Source organism: Trachypithecus francoisi, unplaced genomic scaffold (assembly GCF_009764315.1).
Source record: "Trachypithecus francoisi isolate TF-2019V2 unplaced genomic scaffold, Tfra_2.0 Contig01714, whole genome shotgun sequence".
Lineage (NCBI taxonomy): Eukaryota > Metazoa > Chordata > Mammalia > Primates > Cercopithecidae > Trachypithecus > Trachypithecus francoisi.
Window position 1 is genome coordinate 405,001 of NW_022681451.1, and position 27,039 is coordinate 432,039.

Sequence of the window (27,039 nt, forward strand, 5' to 3'; positions counted from 1 at the left end):
GGGGAGCGTCCGTCGAAAACAATGACGCATCTCCATCGTTTCAGGAGGTTTTTTCCCCACCGGGAGAGACGTGCACCTGCCACATAGCCTCAGGAGGTTCTGAGGATGTGTGCCCAAGGTGGTCCGGACACAGCTTCGTTTTAGACATTTTAGGGAGATGTCAGACATCTATCAATATATGTGACTACATTGGGCCAGGCGCGGTGCCTCAGGCCTGTCATCCCAGCACTTTGGGAGGCTGAGGCGGGCGGATCATGAGGTCGGGAGTTTGAGAGCAGGCTGGCCAATATGGTGAAACCCCGTCTCTACTGAAAATACACAAATTAGCTGGGCTTGGTGGTGCATGCCTGTCATCCCAGCTACTCAGGGAGGCTGAGGCAGGAGAATCGCTTGAACCTGGGAGGCGGAGGTTGCAGTGAGCCGAGATCCTGCCACTGCACTCCAGCCTGGGGAACAGAGCTAGACTCTGTCTCAAAAAAAAAAAAAAAAAAAAAAGAATAAACAAAAACACCCACACACACAAAAAACAAGAATGGTTAATGGTGAATTTTATGAATTTTACTTTAATGCAAACATAGAGATAAGTCAGAGATTTATTTATTTATTTATTCTTTATTTATTTATTTTTTTTATTTTGAGGCAGAGTCTTGCTCTGTCTCCCAGGCTGGAGTGCAGTGGTGTGATCTCGGCTCACTGCAGCCTCCGCCTCCTGGGTTCAAGTGATTCTCCTGCCTCAGCCTCCCAAGTAGCTGGGATTACAAGCGCCAGCTACCAAGCCCGGCTAATTTTTTTATTTTTAATTTTTATTTATTTATTTATTTTTCTGATACGGAGTTTCACTCTTGTTGCCCAGGCTGGAATGCAGTGGCATGATCTCGGCTCACTGCAACGTCCACCTCCCGGGTTCAAGCAGTTCTGCCGCAGCCTCCCGAATAGCTGGGATTACAGGCACCTGCCACCATGCCCAGCTAATTTTTGGTAGTTTTGGTAGAGATGGGGTTTCACCATATTGACAAGGCCGGTCTCAAACTCCTGACCTCAGGTGATCCACCCGCCTCGGCCTCCCAAAGTGCTAGGATTACAGGCACACGCCACCACGTGCAGCTAAGTGTTTTATTTTATTTTATTTTATTTTATTTTGAGACTGAGTCTTTCTCTGTTGCCCAGGCTGGAGTGCAGTGGCGCGATCTCAGCTCACCGCAAGCTCTGCCTCCTGGGTTCAGGCCATTCTCCTGCCTCAGCCTCCTGGGTACCTGGGACCACAGGCACCTGCCACCATGCCCGGCTAATTTTTTGTATTTTTAGTAGAGATGGGGTTTCACTGTGTTAGCCAGGCTGGTCTCGATCTCCTGACCTTGTGATCCGCCTGCCTCAGCCTGGGATCACGTGCTGGGATGACAGGCACGTGCCACCACGTCTGGCTAATTTTTCTGTTTTTTAGTAGAGGTGGGGTTTCTGTTACTGTCCCGGACAACAGTCACTTGCTCCCTTCGCCTCCTTTGACCACAGGCAGCCCACTGGGGCTGCTGACTGCTCATTCAGAGCCTGTCGCTGGTTCACAGGGGGGTTGCTGGGTCCGAAATCTTGGAAGAACAAACACTTTAGGACACAGGATACCATGTCATGGGAGCTGTCAGCAGTTGAACAGAACCAGAGTTAAGGCAGAGTTAATACCACCTTAAGAGGATCAAACTTAGTGCACCCTGAACAGAAACAATTAGCTAATGCAATTTTCATAGACCAAGAGTGAACACAGACATAAGAAGATAACACTGAGTATCCCCTTGGCTGGGCGCGGTGGCTCACGTGTGTCATCCCAGCACTTTGGGAGGCCGAGGCGGGCGGATCACAAGGTCAGGAGTTCGAGACCAGCCTGACCAACATGGTGAAACCCCGTCTCTACTAAAAATACAAAAATTACCTGGGCATGGTGGCAGGTGCCTGTAGTACCAGCTACTCAGGAGGCTGAGGCAGGAGAATCGCTGGAACCCCGGGAGGCGGAGGTTGCAGTGAGCCGAGATCGCACCATAGCACTCCAGCCTGGCAGACAGAGCCAGACCTAGTCTCCTCAAAAAAAAAAAAAAAAAGTGGGGGCTATGGGAGGGATAGCATTAGGAGAAATACCTAATGTAAGTGACGGGTTGATGGGTGCAGCAAACCACCATGGCATGTGTATACCAGTGTAACAAACCTGCACGTTCTGTACATGTATCCCAGAACTTAAAGTATAATAATAATAATAGTAATAAAACTTTTTGGGAGCAGAAAAAAAAAGATCAAGCTTAGTACACCCTTAACAGAAATGATTAGTTAATGCAACTTTCATAGACCAAGAGTGAACATAGACAAAAGAAGATAACATTTAACATACCCTTAAAAGAACAATTAATTCACCCCACCCCAACAGGAATGAATGCAACTTTAATGAATAAAACAGAACACAACGCTAGTTTTAAAAGGTTAATACAACATTAAAGAACAAGAATTCATATAGCTTGTTTTTTTTTTAGACCGAGTCTCGCTCTGTCTCCCAGGCTGGAGTGCAGTGGTGCGATCTCAGCTCACTGCAACCTCCGCCTCCCGGGTTCACACCGTTCTCCTGCCTCAGCCTCCTGAGCAGGTGGGATTACAGGCATGCACCACCACCACACCTGGCTACTTTTTGTATTTTTAGTGGAGACGGGGTTTCACTGTGTTGGCCAGGCTGGTCTCGAACTCCTGACCTCAAGTGATCTGCCTGCCTCGGCCTCCCAAAGTGCTGGGATGACAGGTGTGAGCCATCGCGCCCGGCCTAATCTAGCTTTAATAGAAAAGATGCTAATACAAGCTTAGTAGAATAAACTTGATGCAGACCTAGTGTAACAAGCAGTCAACGCAATCTTAACCAAACAGGAATTAATAACAGCTTAACAAAAAAGGTAATACCACCTGAATAGAATACATCTTAATACAAGCTTCATAAGAACAAGAACTCATAAAACCTTAAAAGACTAACCTAACATACCCTAAATAGAGCAATTAATTAATACAAATAAAACAAGAGCTAAGACAACCTTAATATAATTAACAGAATAACAACCATAAAATCTTAACAAGTTAACACAATCTTAATAGAATTATTGTTAATCCAATCTTAATAGAATAAAACTTTCTCTACCCTGAACAGAAAAATTTAGTTAATACAAAATTATTAGAACAAGAGCTGCTGGACGCAGTGGCTCACACCTGTCATCCCAGCACTTTGGGAGGCTGAGGCAGGTGGATCACTTGAGGTCAGGAGTTCAAGACCAGCCTGGCCAACATGGAGAAACCCCGTCTCTACTACAAATACAAAAATTAGCTGAGCATGATGGTGCATGCCTGTAATCCCAGCTACTTGGGAGGCAGAGGCAGGAGAATCACTTGAACCCGGGAGGTGGAGGTTGCAGTGAGCTGAGATCGTGCCCCTGCACTCCAGCCTGGACGACACAGCGAGACTGTCTCAAAAAGAGAGAGAGAGGACCATGCACGGTGGCTCATGCCTGTCATCCCAGCACTTTGGGAGGCTGAGGAGGGTGGATCACTTGAGGTCAGGAGGTCCAGAACGGCCTGGCTAACACGGTGAAACCCCGTCTTTACTAAAAATATACAAGTTAGCCAGGGATGGTGGGATAGGCCTGTAATCCCAGCTACTCGGGAGACTGAGGCAGGAGAATCGCTTGAACCTGGGAGGCGGAGGTTAGGGTGAGCCGAGATCGCGCCCCTGCACTCCAGCCTGGGCGATGCAGTGGGACGTCATCTCAAAATAAATACATAAATTAATATGAATAAATAAATAAATAAAAATGTCTGTTTTCCATAGTGGTGCAACCTCATTGGACTCCGTCTCAAAAAAAAAAAAAAGAAAGAAAGAAATGAATAAAAATATGAATAAAACAATGCCTCGCTCCCCAGCCTGCCCTGCTGTGGGGTATTTCTATGACTATGGGTTCCCAGGGTCAGGCTGAGCGCTAACCTTTTGTTTCTGCTCCTGCTCCAAGGTTCTCTTCGCCGCTTGCAAGCTGGGGGTGTTCGACCTCCTCGCCGAGGCCCCAGGGCCCCTGGACGTGGCAGCAGTGGCTGCAGGTGTGGAGGCCAGCTCCCACGGGACAGAGCTCCTGCTGGACACCTGCGTGTCCCTGAAGCTGTTGAAAGTGGAGACGACGGCAGGAAAAGGTGAGCACACGGGCGTTTGAAGGAGGCATTTTAAGCGGGTCACCCTCTGCACCATGTGTTCTGTAAAAAGCCAGACCGTCTCCATCCCGGCTAACACCGCGAAACCCCATTTCTACTAAAAAAACAAAACAAAACAAAACGTTAGCTGAGTATGGTGACGGGCACCTGTCTTCTCAGCTACTCGGGAGGCTGAGGCAGGAGAACGGTGTGAACCCGGGAGGCAGAGGTTGCAGTGAGCCGAGATCGCGCCGCTGCACTCCAGCCTGGGTGACAGAGAGAGATTCCGTCTGTATTTGCAGGTGTGGTTTGTGTCACAGCTACTGAGTTCTGCCCTGGGGACGTCAAAGCTGCCAGAATGCCAGGCCCAGGCTGGGGGATTCCTTGAGCCCAGGAGTTTGAGAGCAGCCTGGGCCATGTAGCAAGACCCCATTTCTAAAAAAGACAGAAAAATTAACTGGGAGAGGTGGTATACACCTGTGGTCCCAGCTACTCAGGAGGCTGAGACAGAAGAATTGCTTGAACCCAAGAGGCAGAGGTTGCAGTGAGCTGAGATTGCGCCATTTCTCTCCAGCCTGGGCAACTGAGCAAGACTGTATCTCAAATAATAATAATAATAATAATAATAATACAAAAACGAACTGGGAGTCGTGGTACACGCCTGTGGTCCCAGCTACTCAGGAGGCTGAGTCAGGAGAATTGCTTGAACCCAAGAGGCAGAGGTTGCAGTGAGCTGAGATTGCGCCATTTCTCTCCAGCCTGGGCAACTGAGCAAGACTGTATCTCAAATAATAATAATAATAATAATACAAAAACGAACTGGGAGTCGTGGTACACGCCTGTGGTCCCAGCTACTCAGGAGGCTGAGTCAGGAGAATTGCTTGAACCCAAGAGGCAGAGGTTGCAGTGAGCTGAGATTGCGCCATTTCTCTCCAGCCTGGGCAACTGAGCAAGACTGTATCTCAAATAATAATAATAATAATAATAATAATAATAATAATAATAATACAAAAACGAACTGGGAGTCGTGGTACACGCCTGTGGTCCCAGCTACTCAGGAGGCTGAGGCAGGAGGATTGTTTGAGCCTAAGAGTTCGGGGCTTCAGGGAGCTATGGTCATACTGCTACACTCCAGCCTGGGCAACAGAGCAAGGTCCTGCATCAAAACAAAACAAAACAAAAAACAAAACCGTACACACACACAAAAACAGCCAGAGACGTTATGCGAATGATGGGGTTTCTGTTTTTTCTTTTTTTTTTTTTGAGACGGAGTTTCACTCTGTCCCCAGGCTGGAGTGCAGTGGTGAGATCTCGGCTCCCTGCAACCTCTGCCTCCCGGGTTCAAGCGATTCTCCTGCCTTCCTGCCTCAGTCTCCTGAGTAACTGGGACTAGAGGCACGAGCCGCGACATCTGGTAATTTTTGTATTTTTAGCAGAGACGGGGTATCAGCATGTTGGCCAGGCTGGTGTCAAACTCCTGACCTCAGGTGATCCACCTGCCTCGGCCTCCCAAAGTGCTGGGATTACAGGACTGAGCCACCATGCCTGGCCCTCTCGCCCTGTTTTTGAGACAGAGTCTTGCTCTGTCGCCCAGGCTGGACTGCAGTGGCGCCATCTCGGCTCACTGCAACCTCCGCCTCCCACGTACAAGCGACTCTCCTGCCTCAGCCTCCCCAGTAGCTGAGATGACAGGCACCCGCCACCTGGCCAGGCTAGTTTTTGTATTTTTAGTAGAGACAGGATTTCGCCCTGTTGAGTAGGCTGGTCTCGAACTCCTGACCTCAGGTGATCCACCCGCCTCGGCCTCCCAAAGTGCTGCGATGACAGGCGTGAGCCACCGTGCCCGGCCTCAATGAGTTATTTTAGACACTGGGGAAATGTAATGTACGTTTCCTCTCGTGGTTCAACTGCGTTTGTACTTCCTCCGCCCAAAACTCCGGATGGGATTTGTCTAAACTGAACCCGACAGGGGTACCAGGTGCCCCGGGTCACCTTGGAGCCTTCCACAGAAGGCCCCAGCTGTGCCGGTGTTGGCGCTCCCAGGCAGGAATCACGTGGAAATCACCATGTTGGTGAGCTGGGGAGCGTCCGCCGGTAGGGACTCGGAATCTCACTGCTTTTTCCCTGTTTTTTTTACATGTTTCAGCTTTCTATGGAAACACAGAGCTCTCCAGCGCCTACCTGACCAGGGTCAGCCCAACGTCACAATGCAGCCTGCTCAAGTACCTGGGAGGGACCAGTTACGGGTGCTGGGGCCACCTGGCAGATGCTGTGAGGTGAGGGGCTGCATCCAGGCGGTACCCCTGGGGGGCTGGTGAAGGGGCATTGGAGGAGGTGAAAGGGAAGGTTTTTTTTTTTTTTTTTTTTGTGAGATGGAGTCTCGCTCTGTCACCCAGGCTGGAGTGCAGTGGTGCAATCTCGGCTCACGGCAAGCTCCGCCTCCCGGGTTCACGCCATTCTCCTGCCTCAGCCTCCCGAGTAGCTGGGACGACAGGTGCCCGCCACCACGTCCAGCTAGAGACGGGGTTTCACCATGTTAGCCAGGATGGTCTCGATCTCCTGACCTCTGTTGATCTGCCCGCCTCCCAAAGTGCTGGGATTATAGGCGTGAGCCACCGCACCCAGCCTTTTTTAAAAAAAAAAATTATTTATTTATTTTTTGAAGGGAGTCTCGCTCTGTCGCCCAGGCTGGAGTGCAGTGGCACCATCTCACCTCACCCAGCCTGAAATGGCAGATTTCTTGCAGAACCAAACATGGCATTGCTAGAGTTGCTTACTTAGAGCAGACGGTAGAAATCACCTGGTGTGGCTGGGTGTGGTGGCTCACGCCTGTCATCCCAGCACTTTGGGAGGCCGAGGTGGACAGATCACTTGAGGTCAGGAGATCGAGACCAGCCTGACCACACAGTGAAACTTCTGTCTCTACTAAAAATACGAAAATTAGCCGGGCGTGGTGGCGGGCGCCTGTAGTCCCAGCTACTCGGGAGGCTGAGGCGGGAGAATCGCTTGAACTCGGGAGGCAGAGGTTGCAGTGAGCTGAGATTGTGCCGCTGTATTCCAGCCTGGGTAACAGAGCAAAAATTCTGTTTCAGAAAGAAAGAGAGAGAGAGAGGAAGGAAGGAAGAAGAGAGGAAGGAGAGGGAGGAAGGAAGGAGAGAGGAAGGAAGGAAGGAAAGAAAGAAGGAAGAGAGGAAGGAAGGAAGGAGAGAAGAAGGAAGGAGAGGGAGGAAGGAAAGGAGAGAGGAAAGAAGGAAAGAAGGAAGGAAGGAGAGAGGAAGGAAGGAAGGAGAAGAAGGAAGGAGAGGGAGGAAGGAGAGAGGAAGGAAGGAAGGAGAGAAGGAAGGAGAGGGAGGAAGGGAGAGAAGGAATGGAAGGAAGGAGAAGAAGGAAGGAGAGGGAGGAAGGAGAGAGGAAGGAAGGAAGGAAGGAAGGAGAGAGAAGAAAGACCTGGACTCAATAGAAAGGAGTGTCTGGGTTAAGATAAGGGGTTGTGGAGACCAAGATTCTTCACACGTAGATGAAATCTCCAGGTAGCAGGCTTCAGAGAGAATAGACTGTCACTGTTTCTTATCAGACTTGGTTCTCTCTTGGATCAGAAAAAAGGAAAGAAAAGGAAGGGGATTTTCTTCAAAATGTAGATTTTCTCCACAGCAGACAGCTTTTCAGGAGTATTTCAAGATGTGGCAAAGCAGCACTTTGGGAGGCCGAGACGGGTGGATCACAAGTCAGGAGATCGAGACCATCCTGGCTAACACGGTGAAACCCCGTCTCTACTAAAAAAATACAAAAAACTAGCCGGGCGAGGTGGCGGGCGCCTGTAGTCCAGCTACTCGGGAGGCTGAGGCAGGAGAATGGCATAAACCCGGAAGCGGAGCTTGCAGAGAGCGAGATCCGGCCACTGCACTCCAGCCTGGGCGACAGAGCGAGACTCCGTCTCAAAAAAAAAAAAAAAAAGAAACATATTTGGGGCTAAATTTTTTTTTCTTTCTTTCTTTCTTTTTTTTTGAGACAGAGTTTTCCTTTGTTGCCCAGTCTGGAGTGCAGGGATACGATCTCGGCTTACTGCAACCTCTGCCTCCCAGGTTTAAGCGATTCTCATGCCTTAACCTCCTGAGTAGCTGGGAGTAGAGGCACCCACCATACCTGGCTGATTGTTTGTGTTTTAGTGGAGACGGGGTTTCACCATGTTTTCCAGGCCGGTCTCCAACTCCTGAGCTGAGGCTATCTGCCCCCCTCTTGGCCTCCCAAAGCATTCGGATTACAGGTGGGAGCTACCACGCCCAGCCTTTTATTTTCTTCTTTATCTGTGATGTGTTGTTATACCAGAGGCAGGTTGGAAAGTGAGCCATGTTATATAGAGTCAAATAAAACCCATCTCACAAGACTTTATAGTTTATAGATCACGTTTAACAATTAAGTCCTCAGGTTTAAACAATTAAGCAACAGCTGGCCAGGCACAGTGGCTCACGCCTGTAATCCCAGCACTTTGGGAGGCCGAGGCAGGTGGATCACCTGAGGTCACGAGTTCGAGACCAGCCTGGCCAATATGGTGAAACTCCGTCTCTACTAAAAATACAAAAATTAGCCGGGCGTGGTGGCGGGCGGGTGCCTGTAGTCCCACCTACTCAGGAGGCTGAGGCAGGAGAATTGCTTGAACCCAAGAGGTGGAGATTGTAGTGAGCCAAGATAGTGCCATAGAATTCCAGCCTGGGCAACAGAGTGAACTTCATCTCATAAAATAAGTCCGGGCACGTGGCTCACACCTGTAATCCAGCACTTTGGGAGGCCGAGGCGGGCGGATCAAGAGGTCAGGAGTTTCAGACCAGCCTGACCAACATGGTAAAACCCGTCTCTACTAAAAATACAAAAATTAGCCGGGCGTGGTGGCGGGCGGGTGCCTGTAGTCCCACCTACTCGGGAGGCTGAGGCAGGAGAATTGCTTGAACCCAAGAGGTGGAGATTGTAGTGAGCCAAGATAGTGCCATAGAATTCCAGCCTGGGCAACAGAGTGAAACTTCATCTCATAAAATAAGTCCGGGCACAGTGGCTCACACCTGTAATCCCAGCACTTTGGGAGGCCGAGGCGGGCGGATCAAGAGGTCAGGAGTTTCAGACCAGCCTGACCAACATGGTAAAACCCGTCTCTACTAAAAATACAAAAATTAGCCAGGCGCGGTGGTGGGTGCCTGTAGTCCCAGCTACTCGGGAAGCTGAGGCAGGAGAATGGCGTGAACCTGGGAGGCGGAGGTTGCAGTGAGCCGAGATCGTGCCACTGCACTCCAGCCTGGGTGACTGAGATGAGATGAGATGAGATGATGAGATGAGATGATGAGATGAGATGATGAGATGAGATGATGAGATGATGAGATGAGATGATGAGATGAGATGATGAGATGACATGAGATGATGAGATGAGATGATGAGATGATGAGATGAGATGATGAGATGATGACATGATGAACATGAGATGATGAGATGAGATTTGAATGATGAGATGATGACATGAGATGATACATGAGATGATGAGATGATGAGATGAGATGATGAGATGATGACATGAGATGATGAGATGATGAGATGAGATGATGAGATGAAATGATGAGATGATGAGATGAGATGATGAGATGAGATGATGAGATGATGAGATGAGATGAGGAGATGAGATAGGATGAGATGAGATGATGAGATGATGAGATGAGATGATGAGATGATGAGATGAGATGATGAGATGAGATGATGAGATGAGATGAGATGATGAGATGATGAGATGAGATGAGATGATGAGATGAGATGATGAGATGATGAGATGAGATGATGAGATGAGATGATGAAGATGAGATGATGAGATGAGATGAGATGATGAGATGAGATGATGAGATGATGAGATGAGATGATGAGATAGATGATGAGATGAGATGAGATGATGAGATGATGAAATGAGATGATGAGATGAGATGATAGATGAGATGATGAGATGAGATGATGAGATGATGAGATGAGATGATGAGATGGAGAGATGATGAGATGATGAGATGGAGATGAGAGATGAGATGAGATGATGAGATGAGATGATGAATGAGATGATGAGATGAGATGATGAGATGATGAGATGAGATGACGAGATGAGATGATGAGATGAGATGAGATGATGAGATGATAAGATGAGAGATGAGATGATGAGATGAGATGAGATGATGAGAGATAGATGAGATGAATGAGATTGAGATGAGATGATGAGATGATGAGATGAGATGAGATGATGAGATGAGATGAGATGATGAGATGAGATGAGGTAGTTAAACAACAGCCTTCCCTCTCTTTTCTTAGAGAAGGAAAGAACCAGTACCTGGAGACGTTTGGCGTTCCTGCTGAAGACCTTTTTACGGCCATCTACAGGTAACACCCATCACTTCGAAACCAACAACTCAGATAAGATTGTGTTTATTTCTAAAGGACTTAGGAGACTCAATTGATGTACTCAAACGGGATAGCCCAGGAGGAAGTCGCCATTTAATTTAAAATAACACCCCCCACCCCCACTACCATCCCAGATTTTGCTCATGTGATGTTCGAATGGATCCAGTTCGTGAGTGGGTGCAACTTGACCCTTGCTTCCAAAGGACTACTCACAAACTCAGTGTTTATGTAGAACATGGAGGCATAGGCCAGGCGCGGTGGCTCACGCCTGTCATCCCAGCACTTTGGGAGGCCGAGGCGAGTGGATCACCTGAGGTCAGGAGTTCGAGACCAGCCTGGCCAACACGGTGAAACCCCATCTCTACTAAAAATACAAAAGTTAGATGGGAGTAGTGGCGGGCACCTGTCATCCCAGCTACTCGGGAGGCTGAGGCAGGAGAATCGCTTGAACCTGGGAGGCGGAGGTCGCAGTGAGTTGAGATCGTGCCATTGCACTCTAGTCTGGGCAACAAGAGTGAAACTCCGTCAAAAAAAAAAAAAGAAAGAAAGAAAGAAAGAAAGGGAGAAAATAGAGGTCTAATTTTTTTTGCTCAGAGGTGAAGGTGAGGCCAGGTGAGACCCCCCAGTTCTTCACTTTGCTTTGTGGACGTGGACACAGCTTTGGCCTTTGCCTGGAGCTCTTACCTGGAACTCCAAGATGGAGGTGGATTGATGGGCCGGTCCAGTGTTCCAGCTGGCTGAAGCATGGAGTAGAGAAGCGTGTGAAGGACAGGGGGATGCCTGAGGGGTTTGCCTGCCCCCCAGCCTCTCCTCTCCTCCCCTCCTCTCTCCTCTATTCCCCTCCCCTCTCCTCTCCTTCCATCCTGTTCCCTCTCTTTTCCTCTTCTGTCCTCCTCTCTTTCTCTCCTTTTCCTTCTCTTCTCTCCTCTCTTTTCCTCTCCACCTCCCCGCTCCTCTCTCCCATCTTCCCTCTCTTGTCTCCTCTCTCTTCTCTCTTCTTCACTCTCTTCTTTCCTCTCCTCTCCTTTTCTCTCCCATCCCCCTTCATCCCCTTTCTCTTCTTTTCTCTTCCTTTCTCCTCTCTTTCCTCCTTTCTCTTCCCTTCTCTCCTCTCTTTTCATTTCTACGTCTCCCGACCCCTTCCTTCACCTGCCTCTCTCCTTCTCCTCTCCTGTCTTCTCTTCTCCTTTCTCTCATCTTCTCTGTTTTCATGCCCCATATTTCCCCTCCTTTTTTCCTCCTCTCTTCTCCTTTCGGTCTTTCTTTCTTTCTTTCTTTCTCTTTGTTTCTTTGTTTCTTTCGTTCATTCTTTCTTCTTTCTCTCTTTCTTTCTTTCTTCCTTTCTTTTTCCTTCCTACCTTCTTTCCTTTCTCCCTCCCTCCCTCCTGTCTCCTTCCTTCCTCCCTTCCCTCCCTCCCACCCCCTCTACTTCCCTCCCTCACTTCCTTCCTTCCCTCCTTCCCTACTCCTTCCTTCCCTCCACCCACCCTCTCTTCTTTCCTCCCTCCCTCACCACCCATTTCTTTCTTTCTCTTCCTTCCTTCCCTCCCTCCCTCTTTTCTTTTCTTTTCCCTTCCTTCCTTCCTTCCTTCCTTCCTTCCTTCTTTCTTTCTTTTCTTTCTTTCTTTCTTTCTCTTTCTTTCTTTTTCTTTCTTTCTTTTCTTCTTTCTTTCTTTCTCTCCTTTCTTCTTTCCTTTTTTCTTTTCCTCCTTCTTCCTTCCTTTCTTCATCTATATATGAATCTATGTATACATGTGTATGTGTATGTGTATACATGTATCTGTTTAGTGGGCACAAGTCCCCGTCTCTTCCATGCTTACATGTTGCAGTGTGGAGCCTGGGCTTTTAGTGTGCCCATCACCTGAATAGTGATCCCGGTACCTAACAGGCAATTTTTCAGCCCTCATTACTCTGAGGCAAACCCCCACAGCAGGCTCTGCTGAGAGGACAGGAGGAGAGAGGGAGCTTCCAACACATGAGCTCTGTCCACCTCCGTGTCCACCTGTCCTTCTTGGCTCCATCTCACCTCCCTGCCTTACTAGTTCCTGCCTTTTCTCTAGCCTCTTCCCCCACCACCTGAATTCCCACCTTCTGGAGCCCCTGCCCCAGGATATGTGGATTCCCCCACACCTTCCTGGATTTGTCCTCTGGAGCTGAGCTCTGTGGGTGGGGCGACATATTATCGACTTTCCTCTTAGAAAACATCTAAACTCCTCTTCAGATAGAAATCCCTTCCCATCGAGCGGGGAAATCCCTTCCCATCCAGAGAACAATGATCCGCTCTCACTCGACCCTGGGTTTCCCAGAGCTGGGTACCGTTTGGTGGCCAACCTCCGGTTCCCCCATCCCAAATGACTTCGTGTTCCATTTCACACATGCGAAGCCCTCAGGTGCACCTGTGGGGTACGGCTGTGTTCTCAGCAGGGGGTTGTGTACGCCCTTGCTCTGGACGCTTGCCCGGATCTTCACCATGTTCACGAGCGTGGCTTTGCATGCCAGGTCTGAGGGCGAGCGGCTGCAGTTCATGCGAGCTCTGCAGGACGTCTGGAGCGTCAACGGGAGAAGCGTGCTCACCGCCTTCGACCTTTCGGGGTTCCCACGTATGTGCGACCTTGGTGGTAAGTACCCCCCACCCCCAAAACCTCAGAGCTGTGTCTCCTGTTCTCTGTAGGGAGTGTGTGAGCAAAATGTCTTTTTTTTTTTTTTTTTTTGAGATGAAGTCTCGCTCTGTCACCCAGGCTGGAGTGCACTGGGATGATCTCGGCTCAGTGCAACCTCCGCTTCCCGGGTTCAAGCAATTCTCTCGCCTCAGCCTCCAGAGTAGCTGGGACTACAGGTGCAAGCTGCCACACCCGGCTAATTTTTTGTATTTTTAGTAGAGACGGGGTTTCACCACGTTGGTCTCGATCTCTTGACCTCGTGATCTGCCCGCCTCGGCCTCCCAAAGTGCTGGGATGACAGGCGTGAGCCACCGCGCCCGGCCCAGCAATGTCTTTTATTTTCTGCATTCTGATGCTTTGACATGTAGGGGCTTTCTGGTCTTGAAGGAACCACTCTTCCCAGCACTGGGTATTTCCTAGAGTCAGCAAACATCTCCTCTGCAAGCACACTTTTCTTTTATTTCTATCTTAATTTTTTTAAAGAGATAATCTTGCTCTATTGCCCAGGCTGGAGTGCAGTGGTGCAATCTCGGCTCACTGCAACCTCCGCCTCCCAGATCAAGCAATTCTCTCGCCTCAGCCTCCCGAGTAGCTGGGATGACAGGTGCACGCCACTATGCCAGGCTAATTTTTGGATTTTTTAATAGAGATGGGGTTCTGCCATGTTCACTGGGCTGGTCTCTATCACTTGACCTCGTGATCTGCCCGCCTCGGCCTCCTAAAGTGCTGAGATTACAGGCGTCAGCAACCATGCCTGACCCTATATTTTATCTTTTTTTTAGATATAATCTTGCTCTATCGCCCAGGCTGGAGTACAGTGGTGTGATCTCGGCTCACTGCAACCTCCGCCTCCTGGGTTCAAGCAATTCTCCAGCCCCAGCCTCCCGAGAAGCTGGGATGACAGGCGCACATCACCACGGCAGGCTAATTTTTGTATTTTTTGATAGACACGGAGTTTTGCCATGTTGGCCAGGCTGGTGTCGAACTCCTGACCTCAAGGGACCCGCCCACCTCGGTCTTGTTTTTGTTTTTTGAGATAGGATTCTGTTGGTCACCCAGGCTGGAGTGCAGTGGTGTGATAACGGCTCATGGCAACCTCAGACTCCCAGGCTCAAGTGATCCTCCCACCTTAGCCTCCCAAGTAGCTGGGACTACAGATGCATGCCACCACACCTAGCTCATTTTAAAACTATTTTGTAGAGACTGAGTCTCTCTATGTTGCCCCGGCTGGTCTCAGACTCCTGGGCTCATGCAGTCCTCCTGCCTCAGCCTCTGAAAATGCTGGGATTACAGGTGTGAACCACCACACCCAGGCTGAGCTTGCTTTTTTTTTTTTTTTTTTTTCACAGTTTCGTTCTGTCGCCCAGGCTGGAGTGCAGTGGCACAATCTCAGCTCACTGCAGTCTCCGCCTCCCGGGTTCAAGTAATTCTCCTGCCTCAGCCTCTCGAGTAGCTGGGATTACAGGCACCCGCCACCACGCCCGGCTAATTTTTTGTATTTTTAGTAGAGACGGGGTTTCACCGTGTTAGCCAGGATGGTCTCAATCTCCTGACCTCATGATCCGCCCTCCTCGGCCTCCCAAAGTGCTGGGATGACAGGCTTGAGCCACTGCCACCAGTCATTTTAAAACTGTTTGTAGAGACTGGTCTCAGACTCCTGGGCTCATGCAGTCCTCCTGCCTCGGCCTCCCAGAGTGATGGGATTATAGGCGTGAGCCACCGCACCTGGCCCTGAGCTTGCTTTTCAAATACAAACCCACCAACCCCAGGGGCTGTCATACTCCAGGCCGTGATCCACCCACCCTGTCTCCCTCCTGTGACTCAGTGGATCACTCAGAAGAGCTCCTGGCTGGTAGAAGGCTCTTTGCAGAGTGGAGAGCCTTCTGTAATTTATTACTTTTAGTCACGGTCAGCAGGGATATAGAGAGTTCAGGATTCCCCTGCCTGGGCAGCAGCTTGGGGAGAAAATAATGAACAAGTAGACCGGGCACGGTGGCTCATGCCTGTCATCCCAGAACTTTGGGAGGCCGAGGCGGGTGGATCCCAAGGTCGGGAGTTCGAGACCAGCCTGACCAACATGGTGAAACCCGGTCTCTACTAAAAAGCCAAAAAAGCAGCCAGGTGTGGTGATGGGCGCCTGTCAGCTCAGGTACTCGGGAGTCTGAGGCAGGAGAATCGCTTGTACCTGGGAGGCGGAGGTCGCAGTGAGAGGACAGACTTTCTACGGAAATAATGGACAAGGAGCACGGGGATGGAGGTCTCTGTGGCCCACGATGGACTTTGTGTGCACAGCTGGCTGGGTCTTCTGCCTGGGGCTGGCAATCGCATCCTTCTCTTAGCTGTTGGCCGCCCTTGGCTGGACAGGTGCACAGGCTTTGAGAGCACACAGTTCAGTCAGTGGCCATGTGGAAGCTTGGACTTTGGGTCACAGCCCAGCCAGGAAGACCACCTGAACTCAGGGGCCTGTAGGTCATCACGTCACTGTCGAGATCAGACATGGCGGATCAAAAAGGATGAGTTTGGCCGGGCGCGGTGGCTCACGCCTGTCATCCCAGCACTTTGGGAGGCCGAGGCGGGCGGATCACGACGTGGTCAGGAGATCAAGACGATCCTGGCTAACACGGTGAAACCCCATCTCTACTAAAAATACAAAAAAAAAAAAACCCCAAAAATTAGCCAGGCATGGTGGTGGATGCCTGTAGTCCCAGCTCCTCAGGAGGCTGAGGCAGGAGAATGACGTGAACCCGGGAGGCGGAGCTTGCAGTGAGCTGAGATCGCACCACCACACTCCAGCCTGGGAGACAGAGTAAGACTCTGTCTCAAAAAAAGAAAAAAGAAAAAAGAAAAAAAGATGAGTTCATGTCCTTTGCAGGGACATGGATGAAGCTGGAAACCCTCCTTCTCAGCAAACTCTCACAAGGACAGAAAACCAAATACCGCATGTCCTCACTCCTAGGTGGGACTTGAACAAGGAGAACACATGGACACGCAGGGTGGGGAACATCACACATCACGGCCTGACAGGGGGTGGGGGGCTGGGAGAGGCAGAGCATTAGGAGATCTACCTAATGTAAATGACGAGGCAACGGATGTAGCAGACCAGACACGGTGGAAGCACACCCAAGTTCCTGGGTTGAAGGTCCATGGTGCCTGGAGGGCGAGCGACGTCTCCCCGGTTCCTCTCTGATGGTCAGACACGCTCTGTCGTCTTCCAGGTGGCTCTGGAGCTCTGGCTAAGGAGTGCCTGTCTCTGTACCCTGGATGTAAGGTCACCGTTTTCGACATCCCAGAGGTGGTGCGGACGGCAAAGCAGCACTTCTCATTCCCGGAGGAAGAAGAGATTCGCTTCCAGGAAGGTGTGTTTGTGTCTGTCGGGGAAGCAGAGACGCGTCTCATGGCTTCTCCGAGCGGGGGTGGCCGGCTGCTTCTGGGAAGTGACGAAGACGTCACGTGGTTTTCTTCTTGCTCCCAACAACACCCTCGACTCCACGCTGTCTGCTATTCATGATGGATGGAAAGCTGTGTGTAGGTAGACAATTTTCTTACAATTATTATTATTCTTATTTGATACAGAGTCTCACTCTGTCACTCAGGCTGGAGAGCAGTGGTGCAATCTCGGCTCACTGCAACCTCCACCTCCCGGGTTCAAGCCATTCTCCTGCCTCAGCCTCCTGAGTAGCTGGGATGACAGGCACCTGCCACCACGCCTGGCTAATTTTTGTATTTTTAGTACAGAAACCAACACGGTTTCTCCATGTTGGTCAGGCTGGTCTCAAACTCTGGACCTCAGGTGATCCGCCCACCTCAGCCTCCCGAAGTACTGGGATTACAGGCTGGAGTGCAGTGGTGCGATCTCGGCTCACTGCAACCTCCACCTCCCGGGTTCAAGCCATTCTCCTGCCTCAGCCTCCCAAGTAGCTGGGATGACAGGCGCCGCCACCACGCCCGGCTACTTTTGTATTTTTAGTAGAAACTGGGCTTCACCATGTTGGCCAGGCTGGTCTTGAACTCCCCACCTCAGGTGATCCACCCACCTCGGCCTCCCAAAGTGCTGGGATGACAGGTGTGAGCCGCCGTGCCCAACCAGGTGAACTGGGAGGCGGAGATTGCAGTGAGCCAAGATCCTGCCAGTGCCCTGCAGCCTGGGTGACAGAGTGACAGGCCATCTTAAGAAAAAAAAAAAGCCTTGTTTTAGGAGCAGTCAGCGTATGCCAAGGTCCTGAGTTGGATGAAGAAGGCTTGAAGATTAGGCCCGGTGAGGTGGCTCACACCTGTCATCCCAGCACTTTGGGAGGTTGAGGCGGGCGGATCACGAGGTCAGGAGATCGAGACCATCCTGGCCAACATGGAGAAACCCCGTTTCTGCTAAAAATTAAAAAAGAAAATTAGCCGGGCGAGGTGGCGGGCGCCTGTCGTCCCAGCTACTCGAGAGGCTGAGGCAGGAGAATGGCGTGAACCCGGGAGGCGGAGCTTGCAGTGAGCTGAGATCCGGGCACTGCACTCCAGCCTGGGCGACAGAGTGAGACTCCGTCTCAAAAAAAAAAAAAAAAAAAAAAGGTAAGGCCCAGTGCAGTGACACCTGCTTGTCATCCAAGCACTTTGGGAGGCTGAGGTGGGTGGCTCACTGGAGCCCAGTTTACCATCAGCCTGGGTAACATGGTGAGACCCTGTCTCTACAAGAAAAAAAAAATTAGCCAGGTGTAGCCGTGCACAGCTGTGGTCCCAGCTGTTCCGGAGGTTGAAGTGGGAGGATGTGGCTTGAGCGTGGCAGGTGGAGGCTGCAGTGAGCCATGATCGTGCCCTACACTCCAGCCTGGGCGACAGAGTGAGACTTTACCTCAAAAATAAAACATTTAAAAAATGAAAGAGTTTGTAGCAAGACTTGTTGGTTGGATAGGACCTGAGAGAAAATTTTTTTTTGTTCATGGTTTTGCAACCTGAACAACTGTTGGGAAGCACCCGGGGTTGGAATCTGGAAGCCTGCACGTGAGTTCCACTTACCATGAGACCCCAGGCAAACTGCCACCTTCTGTGACACATGGTCATGTTGTTTCTCCTCCCTTCCGTCCTTCCTTTCTTCTTTCCTTCCTTCCTTCCTTCCTTCTTTCTCTTTCCTTCCTTCCTTCCTTCCTTCCTCTTTCTTTCTTCTTTCTTTCTTTCTTTCTTTCTCTTCTTCTTTCTTTCTTCCTTCCTTCCTTCTTCCTTCCTTCCTTCCTTCCTTCCTTCCTTCCTTCCTTCCTTCCTTCCTTCCTTCCTTCCTTCCTTCCTCCTTCCTTCCTTCCTTCCTTCCTTCTTTCTTTCTCTCTCTTTCTCTCTTCTTTCCCTTCCTTTTTCTTGACTGAGTTTCGCTCTTGTCACCCAGGCTGGAGTGCAATGGCAGGATTTTGGCTCACTGCAAACTCCACCTCCCAGATTCAAGAGATTCTCCTGCCTCCGCCTCCCGAGTAGCTGGGATGACAGACATGTGCCACCATATCCAGCTAATTTTTTTTTTTTTTTTTGAGATGGAGTCTTGCTCTGTCACCCAGGATGGAGTGCAGTGGTGCGATCTCGGCTTACTGGCAAGCTCTGCCTCCTGGGTTCATGTCATTCTCCTGCCTCAGCCTCCCGAGTAGGTGGGACTACAGCGGCCCGCCACCACGCCCGGCTAATTTTTTTTTGTATTTTTAATACAGACGGGGTTTCACCGTGTTAGCCAGCGTGGTCTCGATCTCCTGACCTTGTGATCTGCCCTCCTCAGGCTCCCAAAGTGCTGGGATTATAGGTGTGAGCCACCGTGCCTGGCCTTTTTTTTTTTTTTTTAATTAATTAATTAATTAATTTTTTGAGGTGGAGTCTCACTCTGTCAACCAGGCTGGAGTGCAGTGGCACCGTCTCAGCTCACTGCAACCTCTGCCTCCCGGTTCAAGCAATTCTCTGCCTCAGCCTCCTAAGTAGCTGAGATTATAGGCACCCACCACCATGCCCAGCTAATTTTTGTGTTTTTAGTAGAGACGGGGTTTCGCTGTATTAGCCAGGATGGTCTCGATCTCCTGACCTTGTGATCCACCTGCCTCAGCCTCCCAAAGGGCTGGGATGACAGGCATGAGCCACCGCGCCTGGCCTCAGTTAACTCTTTACTGCACAGAGCTCACCAAGATCTGTCCCGAGTTTGGCACCTTATGATTTTGCAGGAAATCTATGACGAGACTTGAGTGTTTGACATCACACACACATAAAGGATAAAGGGTGACTCTTGGGTATTTAAATCTGGAGAACGGGTCTTGACGGTAGGTTCGGTCCAACTCATCAGATAGGAGGTGCTGACCGAATTCCCAGGGCCTCCTGGAATCTCTGGCTCTGAGTGATAAGAGCAGGTGTACTTTTGCAGGAGACATCAGAAAGAAAGAAATCGCAACATGGGCCTGGCACGGTGGCTCACACCTGTTATCCCAGCACTTTGGGAGGCTGAGGCGGGCGGATCACCTAAGTTGGGAGTTCGAGACCAGCCTCAGCAACATGGAGAAATCCTGTCTCGAGTAAAAATACAACAATTAGCCCGGTGTGGTGGTGCATGTCTGTCATCCCAGCTACTTGGGAGGTTGAGGCAAGAAAATCGCTTGAACCCAGGAGGCGGAGGGTGTGGTGGGCCGAGATCGGGCCATTGCACTCCAGCCTGGGCGACAAGAGCAAAACTCCATCTCAAACAAAACAACAAAACAAAAAAGAAATCATTACATGATTTTTTAAAGGAGAAGGAGAGAGGTCCACCCATCCTGATGGTCCATGAGGATGTGGGCACAGCCTCTGTGTGTGTTGAGGACAGTGTCCCAGTTCTCCTTTGAGGTCCACCCATCCTGATGGTTCATGACGTGGGCACAGCCTCTGTGTGTGAGATGGAGACAGTGTCCCAGCTCTCCTGTGAGGTCCACCCATCCTGATGGTCCATGAGGACATGGGCACAGCCTCTGTGTGTGTGTGTTGGACACAGTGTCCCAGTTCTCCTGTGAAGTCCACCCATCCTGATGGTCCATGAGGATGTGGGCACAGCCTCTGTGTGTGTGAAGGGGACAGTGTCCCAGCTCTCCTGTGAGATCCACTCATCCTGATGGTCCATGAGGACATGGGCACAGCCTCTGTGTGTGTGTTGCACACAGTGTCCCAGTTCTCCTGTGAGGTCACCCATCCTGATGGTCCATGAGGACGTGGGCACAGCCTCTGTGTGTGTGAAGGGGACAGTGTCCCAGCTCTCCTGTGAGATCCACCCATCCTGATGGTCCATGAGGACATGGGCACAGCCTCTGTGTGTGTGTTGGACACAGTGTCCCAGTTCTCCTGTGAGGTCCACTCATCCTGATGGTCCATGAGGACATGGGCACAGCCTCTGTGTGTGTGTTGGGGACAGTGTCCCAGCTCTCCTGTGAGGTCCACCCATCCTGATGGTCCATGAGGACATGGGCACAGCCTCTGTGTGTGTGTGTTGGGGACAGTGTCCCAGTTCTCCTGTGAGGTCCACTCATCCTGATGGTCCATGAGGATGTGGACACAGCCTCTGTGTGTGTGTGTTGGGGACAGTGTCCTAGCTCTCTTGTGAGGTCCACTCATCCTGATGGTCCATGAGGACATGGGCACAGCCTCTGTGTGTGTGAAGGGGACAGTGTCCCAGCTCTCCTGTGAGGTCCACCCATCCTGATGGTCCATGAGGATGTGGACACAGCCTCTGTGTGGTGTGTTGGGGACAGTGTCCCAGTTCCCTGTGAGGTCCACTCATCCTGATGGTCCATGAGGATGTGGACACAGCCTCTGTGTGTGTGTGTGGGGACAGTGTCCTAGCTCTCTTGTGAGGTCCACTCATCCTGATGGTCCATGAGGATGTGGACACAGCCTCTGTGTGTGTGTGTTGGGGACAGTGTCCTAGCTCTCTTGTGAGGTCCACCCATCCTGATGGTCCATGAGGATGTGGGTACAGCCTCTGTGTGTGAGATGGAGACAGTGTCCCAGTTCTCCTGTGAGGTCCACCCATCCTGATGGTCCATGAGGATGTGGGTACAGCCTCTGTGTGTGTGAAGGGGACAGTGTCCCAGCTCTCCTGTGAGGTCACCCATCCTGATGGTTCATGAGGACGTGGACACAGCCTCTGTGTGTGAGATGGGGACAGTGTCCCAGTTCTCCTGTGAGATCCACTCATCCTGATGGTCCATGAGGATGTGGACACAGCCTCTGTGTGTGAGATGGGGACAGTGTCCCAGCTCTCTTGTGAGGTCCACCCATCCTGATGGTCCATGAGGATGTGGACACAGCCTCTGTGTGTATGTGTTGGAGACAGTGTCCAAGTTCTCCTGGTGAGGTCCACCCATCCTGATGGTCCATGAGGGTATGGACACAGCCTCTGTGTGTGTGTTGGAGACAGCGTCCCAGTTCTCCTGTGAGGTCCACCCATCCTGATGGTCCATGAGGACATGGGCACACCCTCTGTGTGTGTGTGTTGGAGACACATATCATTCAGTATTTTCTTATCTTTCTCCTGAGACTTTTTGTTTTTCAAGGCTAGATCTGCAGTTCACTAGCCTGGAAGACCTGGGAAAGGTATGACCCATCCCGGTGACCTTTTGTACCTGAAATAGGTTTAGTCAAATGAGATTGGATTGCAGGTTGACCTCAGGGTGCCTGTCCTGTTGCCCTGTGTTCCAGGGGATTTCTTTAAAGACCCTCTTCCAGAAGCAGATCTGTACATCCTGGCCAGGATCCTCCATGACTGGGCAGATGGAAAGTGCTCACACTTGCTGGAGAGGGTCTACCATACTTGCAAGCCAGGTAAGCTGTGGGGTTTGCATTTCAGCTGTGCTTGTGACTTGGAGCAGAACTACATGAGTCACATTTAGAAGGCAGGCACTGAAATCATCCCACAGGTAAGTGTAGACATCCTGTCAAATGGCTTTCCTTTTCGATAACTACCTACAAGAAATAGGGTCCTAATTTCTCTTCTATTGATAAAACCACATAAAGATGGAAAAAATGAAATGTCCTCTGAAACTTCAGCGGCCTCATTTTGGTGAAACTGTTTCAGAATTAGGCTAGTATTTGTGTGTATCATGAGGACAGTGCCTCACTGACTTCTGAGGTCCACCCATCCTGATGGTCCATGAGGACATGGGCACAACCGCTGTGTGTGTTGGACACAGTGTCCCAGCTCTCCTGTGAGGCCCACCCATCCTGATGGTTCATGAGGACGTGGGCACAGACTCTGTGTGTGAGATGGGGGCAGTGTCCCAGCTTTCCTGTGAGGTCTACCCATCCTGATGGTCCATGAGAATGTGGGCACAGCCTCTGTGTGTGTGTGTTGGAGACAGTGTCCCAGTTCTCCTGTGAGGTCCACTCATCCTAATGGTTCATGAGGACGTGGGTACAGCCTCTGTGTATGTCAAAGGGAAAGTGTCCTAGCTCTCCTGTAAGGTCCACTCATCCTGATGATCTATGAGGACATGGGCACACCCTCTGTGTGTGTGAAGGGGACAGTGTCCCTGCTGTCTGTTCTGTGAGGTCCACCCATCCTGATGGTCCATGAGGATGTGGGCACAGCCTGTGTGTGTGAAGGGGACAGTGTCCTAGCTCTCCTGTGAGGTCCACCCATCCTGATGGTCCATGAGGATGTGGGCACAGCCTGTGTGTGTATGAAGGGGACAGTGTCCCAGCTCTCCTGTGAGGTCCACCCATCCTGATGGTCCATGAGGATGTGGGCACAGCCTGTGTGTGTATGAAGGGGACAGTGTCCTAGCTCTCCTGTGAAGTCCACTGATGCTGATGGTCCATGAGGATGTGGGCACAGCCTCTGTGTGTGTGATGGAGACAATGCCCCGACTGTCCTCTGAAGTCTGGCTGTCCCAGGTTCACTGGGACTTTGGCACAGTCCGTGTGTGTGATGTGGACTGTGCCCCTCCCTTTCTAGGTGGTGGCATTCTGGTAATTGAAAGCCTCCTGGATGAAGACAGGCGGGGTCCCCTGCTCACGCAGCTCTACTCTCTGAACATGCTTGTGCAGACGGAAGGGCAGGAGAGGACCCCCACCCACTACCACATGCTCCTCTCTTCTGCTGGCTTCAGAGACTTCCAGTTTAAGAAAACAGGAGCCATTTATGATGCCATTTTAGTCAGGAAATAACTTTTTCTTGTGATCTGGAACTACTGTCAAAGCACACAAGACATAATAATAAAGAGATGTATCTCCAGTGGCTTCTTGTTCTTGGTGTTCACACCATAAGTGACTGGAGGTTTCTATGGACAGGGTTGGACTGCCTCTACTTTGTAGATTATTTCCCGGGCTTTACTGAGGACCACACTGATGGGGATGTGAGCTCAGCTTTGACATTGACCGTAACCAAGGTGTCTGTTAGAAGCTTCATCCTGAACAGAACTTTGGCACCAGTGATGGATGTAGCAACCATGGGTATCTATGAAATATGAGGTTCTCCTTTCAGGCTGCCTTGCATAGCTCTGTGACTTATTAGTGATGCCATTTCCACAGTGAGAAATGTTCAACAGGGAGACAGGCTTTCTGTCTCTCTCTCTTTCTGCCTCAGACAGTCCTGTCTGTCTCTCCTGGATGGATCTGTACTCAGATCTTTTCATGTAGCTGCCATGAGAACACAGGCATTTGCCGTCAGATTAGATCACGCCCCATCTGTGGATACAGCGAAATCAGCCGAAGATGCTACAGAGGAGGAAAAGGTTTCCCGTCTGCCGATCTCGTACCCGTCTCTCCCTGGGCCTCTTCCATGATGTCAACAAGGTTTTATACTTCTTGTTTTCCTCTAGTGTACGTTTTAGATGATTTTGGTACTTTCTTTACTCTCAGTCTAAACATTTTTTTTTCAACTAAAAAGATGAGAAAACAAAACAAATGGAATAATCGTCAAAGCAAGTTGTTGTGGGTTGAATTCTGTCCCCCAAAAGATCTGTCCAGGCTGTGGCTCCTGGAACCTGTGAATGGGATCTTATTTAGAAGTAAGATCGGCCGGGCGCGGTGGCTCATGCCTGTAATCCCAGCACTTTGGGAGGCCGAGGCAGGCAGATCACCTGAGGTTGGGAGTTCGAGACCAGCCTGATCAACGTGGAGAAACCCCGTCTCTCCTAAAAATACAAAATTAGCTGGGAGTGGTGGCACATGCCTGTAATCCTAGCTACTAGGGAGGCTGAGGCAGGAGAATTGCTTGAACCTGGCAGGCGGAGGTTCCGGTGAGCTGAGATTGCACCATCGCACTCCAGCCTGGGCAACAAGAGTGAAACTCTGTCTCAAAAAAAAAAAAAAAAAGGAAGTAAGATCTTTGCTGATGAAATCAAGTTAAGATGAGATCATTAGGGTGAGCTCAAAATCCAATATGACTGATGTGCTTAGAAGAAAAGAAGAGACAGCTGGACGTGGTGGCTCACGCCTGTCATCCCAGCACTTTGGGAGGCCGCGACAGCGGTTCACGAGGTCAGGAGATCGAGACCATCCTGGCGAACATGGTGAAACCCCATCTCTACTAAAAAAAAAACACAAAAAACTAGCCGGGTGAGGTGGAGGGCGCCTGTAGTCCCAGCTACTCGGGACGCTGAGGCAGGAGAATGGCGGGAACCCGGGAGGCGGAGCTTGCCCTGAGATGAGATCACGCCACTGCACTCCAGCCTGGGCGACAGAGCGAGACTCCGTCTCAAAAAAAAAAAAGTAAAGAAGAGACACAGAAACACACAGAAAGAGAGGAGAGAATGCCACATAAGGACACAGACACAGGTGAGAAGGCCACATGGAGACAGAGACAGACACTAGAGTGATGCGGCCACAAGCCCAGGGACACCTGGAGCCCTCAGGAACTGGGAGAGGCAAGAAGAGTCCTCCCCAGAGCCTCTGAAGGGAGCGCAGCTCAGAGACACCTGATCTCAGAATTCTACTTTGCAGGACTGGGAGAATATATTATTATTATTAATATTATTATCATCATCATCATCATTATTATCATTATCATTTTTTTTTTTTTTGAGATGGAGTCTCGCTCTGTTGCCCAGGCTGGAGTGCAGTGGCACGATCTCAGCTCACTGCAAGCTCCGCCTCCCGGGTTCACACCATTCTCCTGCCTCAGCCTCCTGAGTAGCTGGGACTGCAGGTGCCTGCCACCACACCCAGCTAGTTTTTGTATTTTTAGTAAAGACAGGGTTTCACCTTGTTAGTCAGGATGATCTCGGTCTCCTGACCTCGTGATCAGCCTGCCTCGGCCTCCCAGAGTGCTGGGATTGTAGGTGTGAGCCACTGCGCCCGGCCAGCACTGGGAGAGTATAAATTCCTTCTTCTTAAGCCACAAGTTTTGGGTCATTATCTCTGGTGGTCCTAGCAAACTCATCTGCAGAAAACAGTAAGGAATGGTGTGTACATTTCAAATTTTAAGTCTGAAAAAGCACAAAAGAATCTGTTTCTTTTTGCAATGTCTCACCTGTTTAAAAAGACCTCTTTCACAGAAGAGAGAGAGAATGATTCAGGAATATTTGCAGAGTTGCATGACATCTTTTAAGATTAAACAGGAAGACAAGAGACTCAGGGACATCTTCATTCTCGATTGGGGAGTTCTCATAAACGAAACGGTCTAATTTCCAAATGTTCAAGCTGAAGTCTGACCTGTTTCAAAACACTTGCTTATGTCAGTTGCGGGGAGTGGCAACTGGTGATCATCCCCTCCATGGACTTGTGGCGAATGTGCGTTCTCGGGGATGATCACTGTCTGGCCTCTCCATTCATTGTGAGAACCTCAGGGGCTCCTCTTCCAGGAGCCAGGTGGTTCCAGAAGGTGCCCATGATACCAGCTTTTCTTTCCCAAGGCAGAGCATTCAGACAGATGCTAATTCCTTCCCACCCCCCCAAGTTCTTTCTCACTTATGCCACTGGGCTGGGGTTCCTGGGAGTGGGAAGGTGTATTTATTTGGGATTTTTTTCACTCTTGTCCTTAAATCCCAAGTCCTGGTGAGTTAATTGAGAACATAGTGTACCAAAATCTATTTTTTACTCCTATTTCTTCTCCTTCCTTCCTTCCCTCTCTTTCTCTCTCTCTCTTTCTTTCTTCCTTCCTTCCTTTCTCTTTCTCTCTTTCTTTCTTTCTTCCTTTCCTCTCCCTTCCTTTCTTTCTTTCCTTCTTTCTTTTTTCTTTCTTTCTTCCTTCCTTCCTTCCTTCCTTCCTTCCTTCCTTCCTTTCTTTCTTCCTTTCTTTTTCTTTCTTCTTCTTCTTCTTCTTCTTCTTTCTTCCTTCCTTCCTTCCTTCCTTCTTCCTTTCCTCTCCTTTCCTTTCTTTCTTTCATTCTTTCTTTCTTTCTTTCTCCCCTTCTCCCTTTCCTCCTTTCCTCTCCTTTCCTCGCCTTTCCTTCCTTCCTTCCTTCCTTCCTTTCTTTCTTCTTTCTTTCTTTCTTTCTTCTTTCTTTCTTCTTTCTTTCTTTCTCTCTTTCTCTCTTTCTTTCTTGCCTTCCTGCCTGCCTTCTTTCTTCAGACAATTTTGTTGGGTGGTTGTATTTGGTTGGGTAGGCCATTAGTGTCCTGTAGCTGCTGTAACAAGTTATCACAAATGTAGCTGAAAACAACACAAATTAACAAAAATAACTGTCTTACAGTTATGAAGAACAGAAGGCTGATGTCAGTTTCCCCACGCTTACATAAAAGTGTTGGCTGAGCTGGTTTATTCTAGAGACTTTGGAGGTGAATGCATTTTCTTACCTTGCCAGTTTCCAGAAGCTGCGTGCTTTCCTTGGCTCATGGTCCCTTCCTCCATCTACAAAGC

The 27,039-nt window shown here is 50.0% G+C and overlaps 1 protein-coding gene across 1 annotated transcript in view; it reads left to right on the forward strand.

The window, feature by feature from the left end:
- Positions 1-23,472, forward strand: part of ASMT (acetylserotonin O-methyltransferase) — a 24,046-nt gene extending 574 nt beyond the window's left edge. The window contains exons 2-8 of the mRNA XM_033199467.1: positions 4,020-4,194; positions 6,338-6,467; positions 10,519-10,587; positions 13,108-13,226; positions 16,484-16,624; positions 21,939-22,061; positions 23,194-23,472. Of these exons, the coding sequence (XP_033055358.1) occupies positions 4,020-4,194; positions 6,338-6,467; positions 10,519-10,587; positions 13,108-13,226; positions 16,484-16,624; positions 21,939-22,061; positions 23,194-23,405 (969 nt within the window). The 3' untranslated portion in view covers positions 23,406-23,472. The remainder of the gene's footprint in view (positions 1-4,019; positions 4,195-6,337; positions 6,468-10,518; positions 10,588-13,107; positions 13,227-16,483; positions 16,625-21,938; positions 22,062-23,193) is intronic.
- Positions 23,473-27,039: the final 3,567 nt, after the last annotated feature.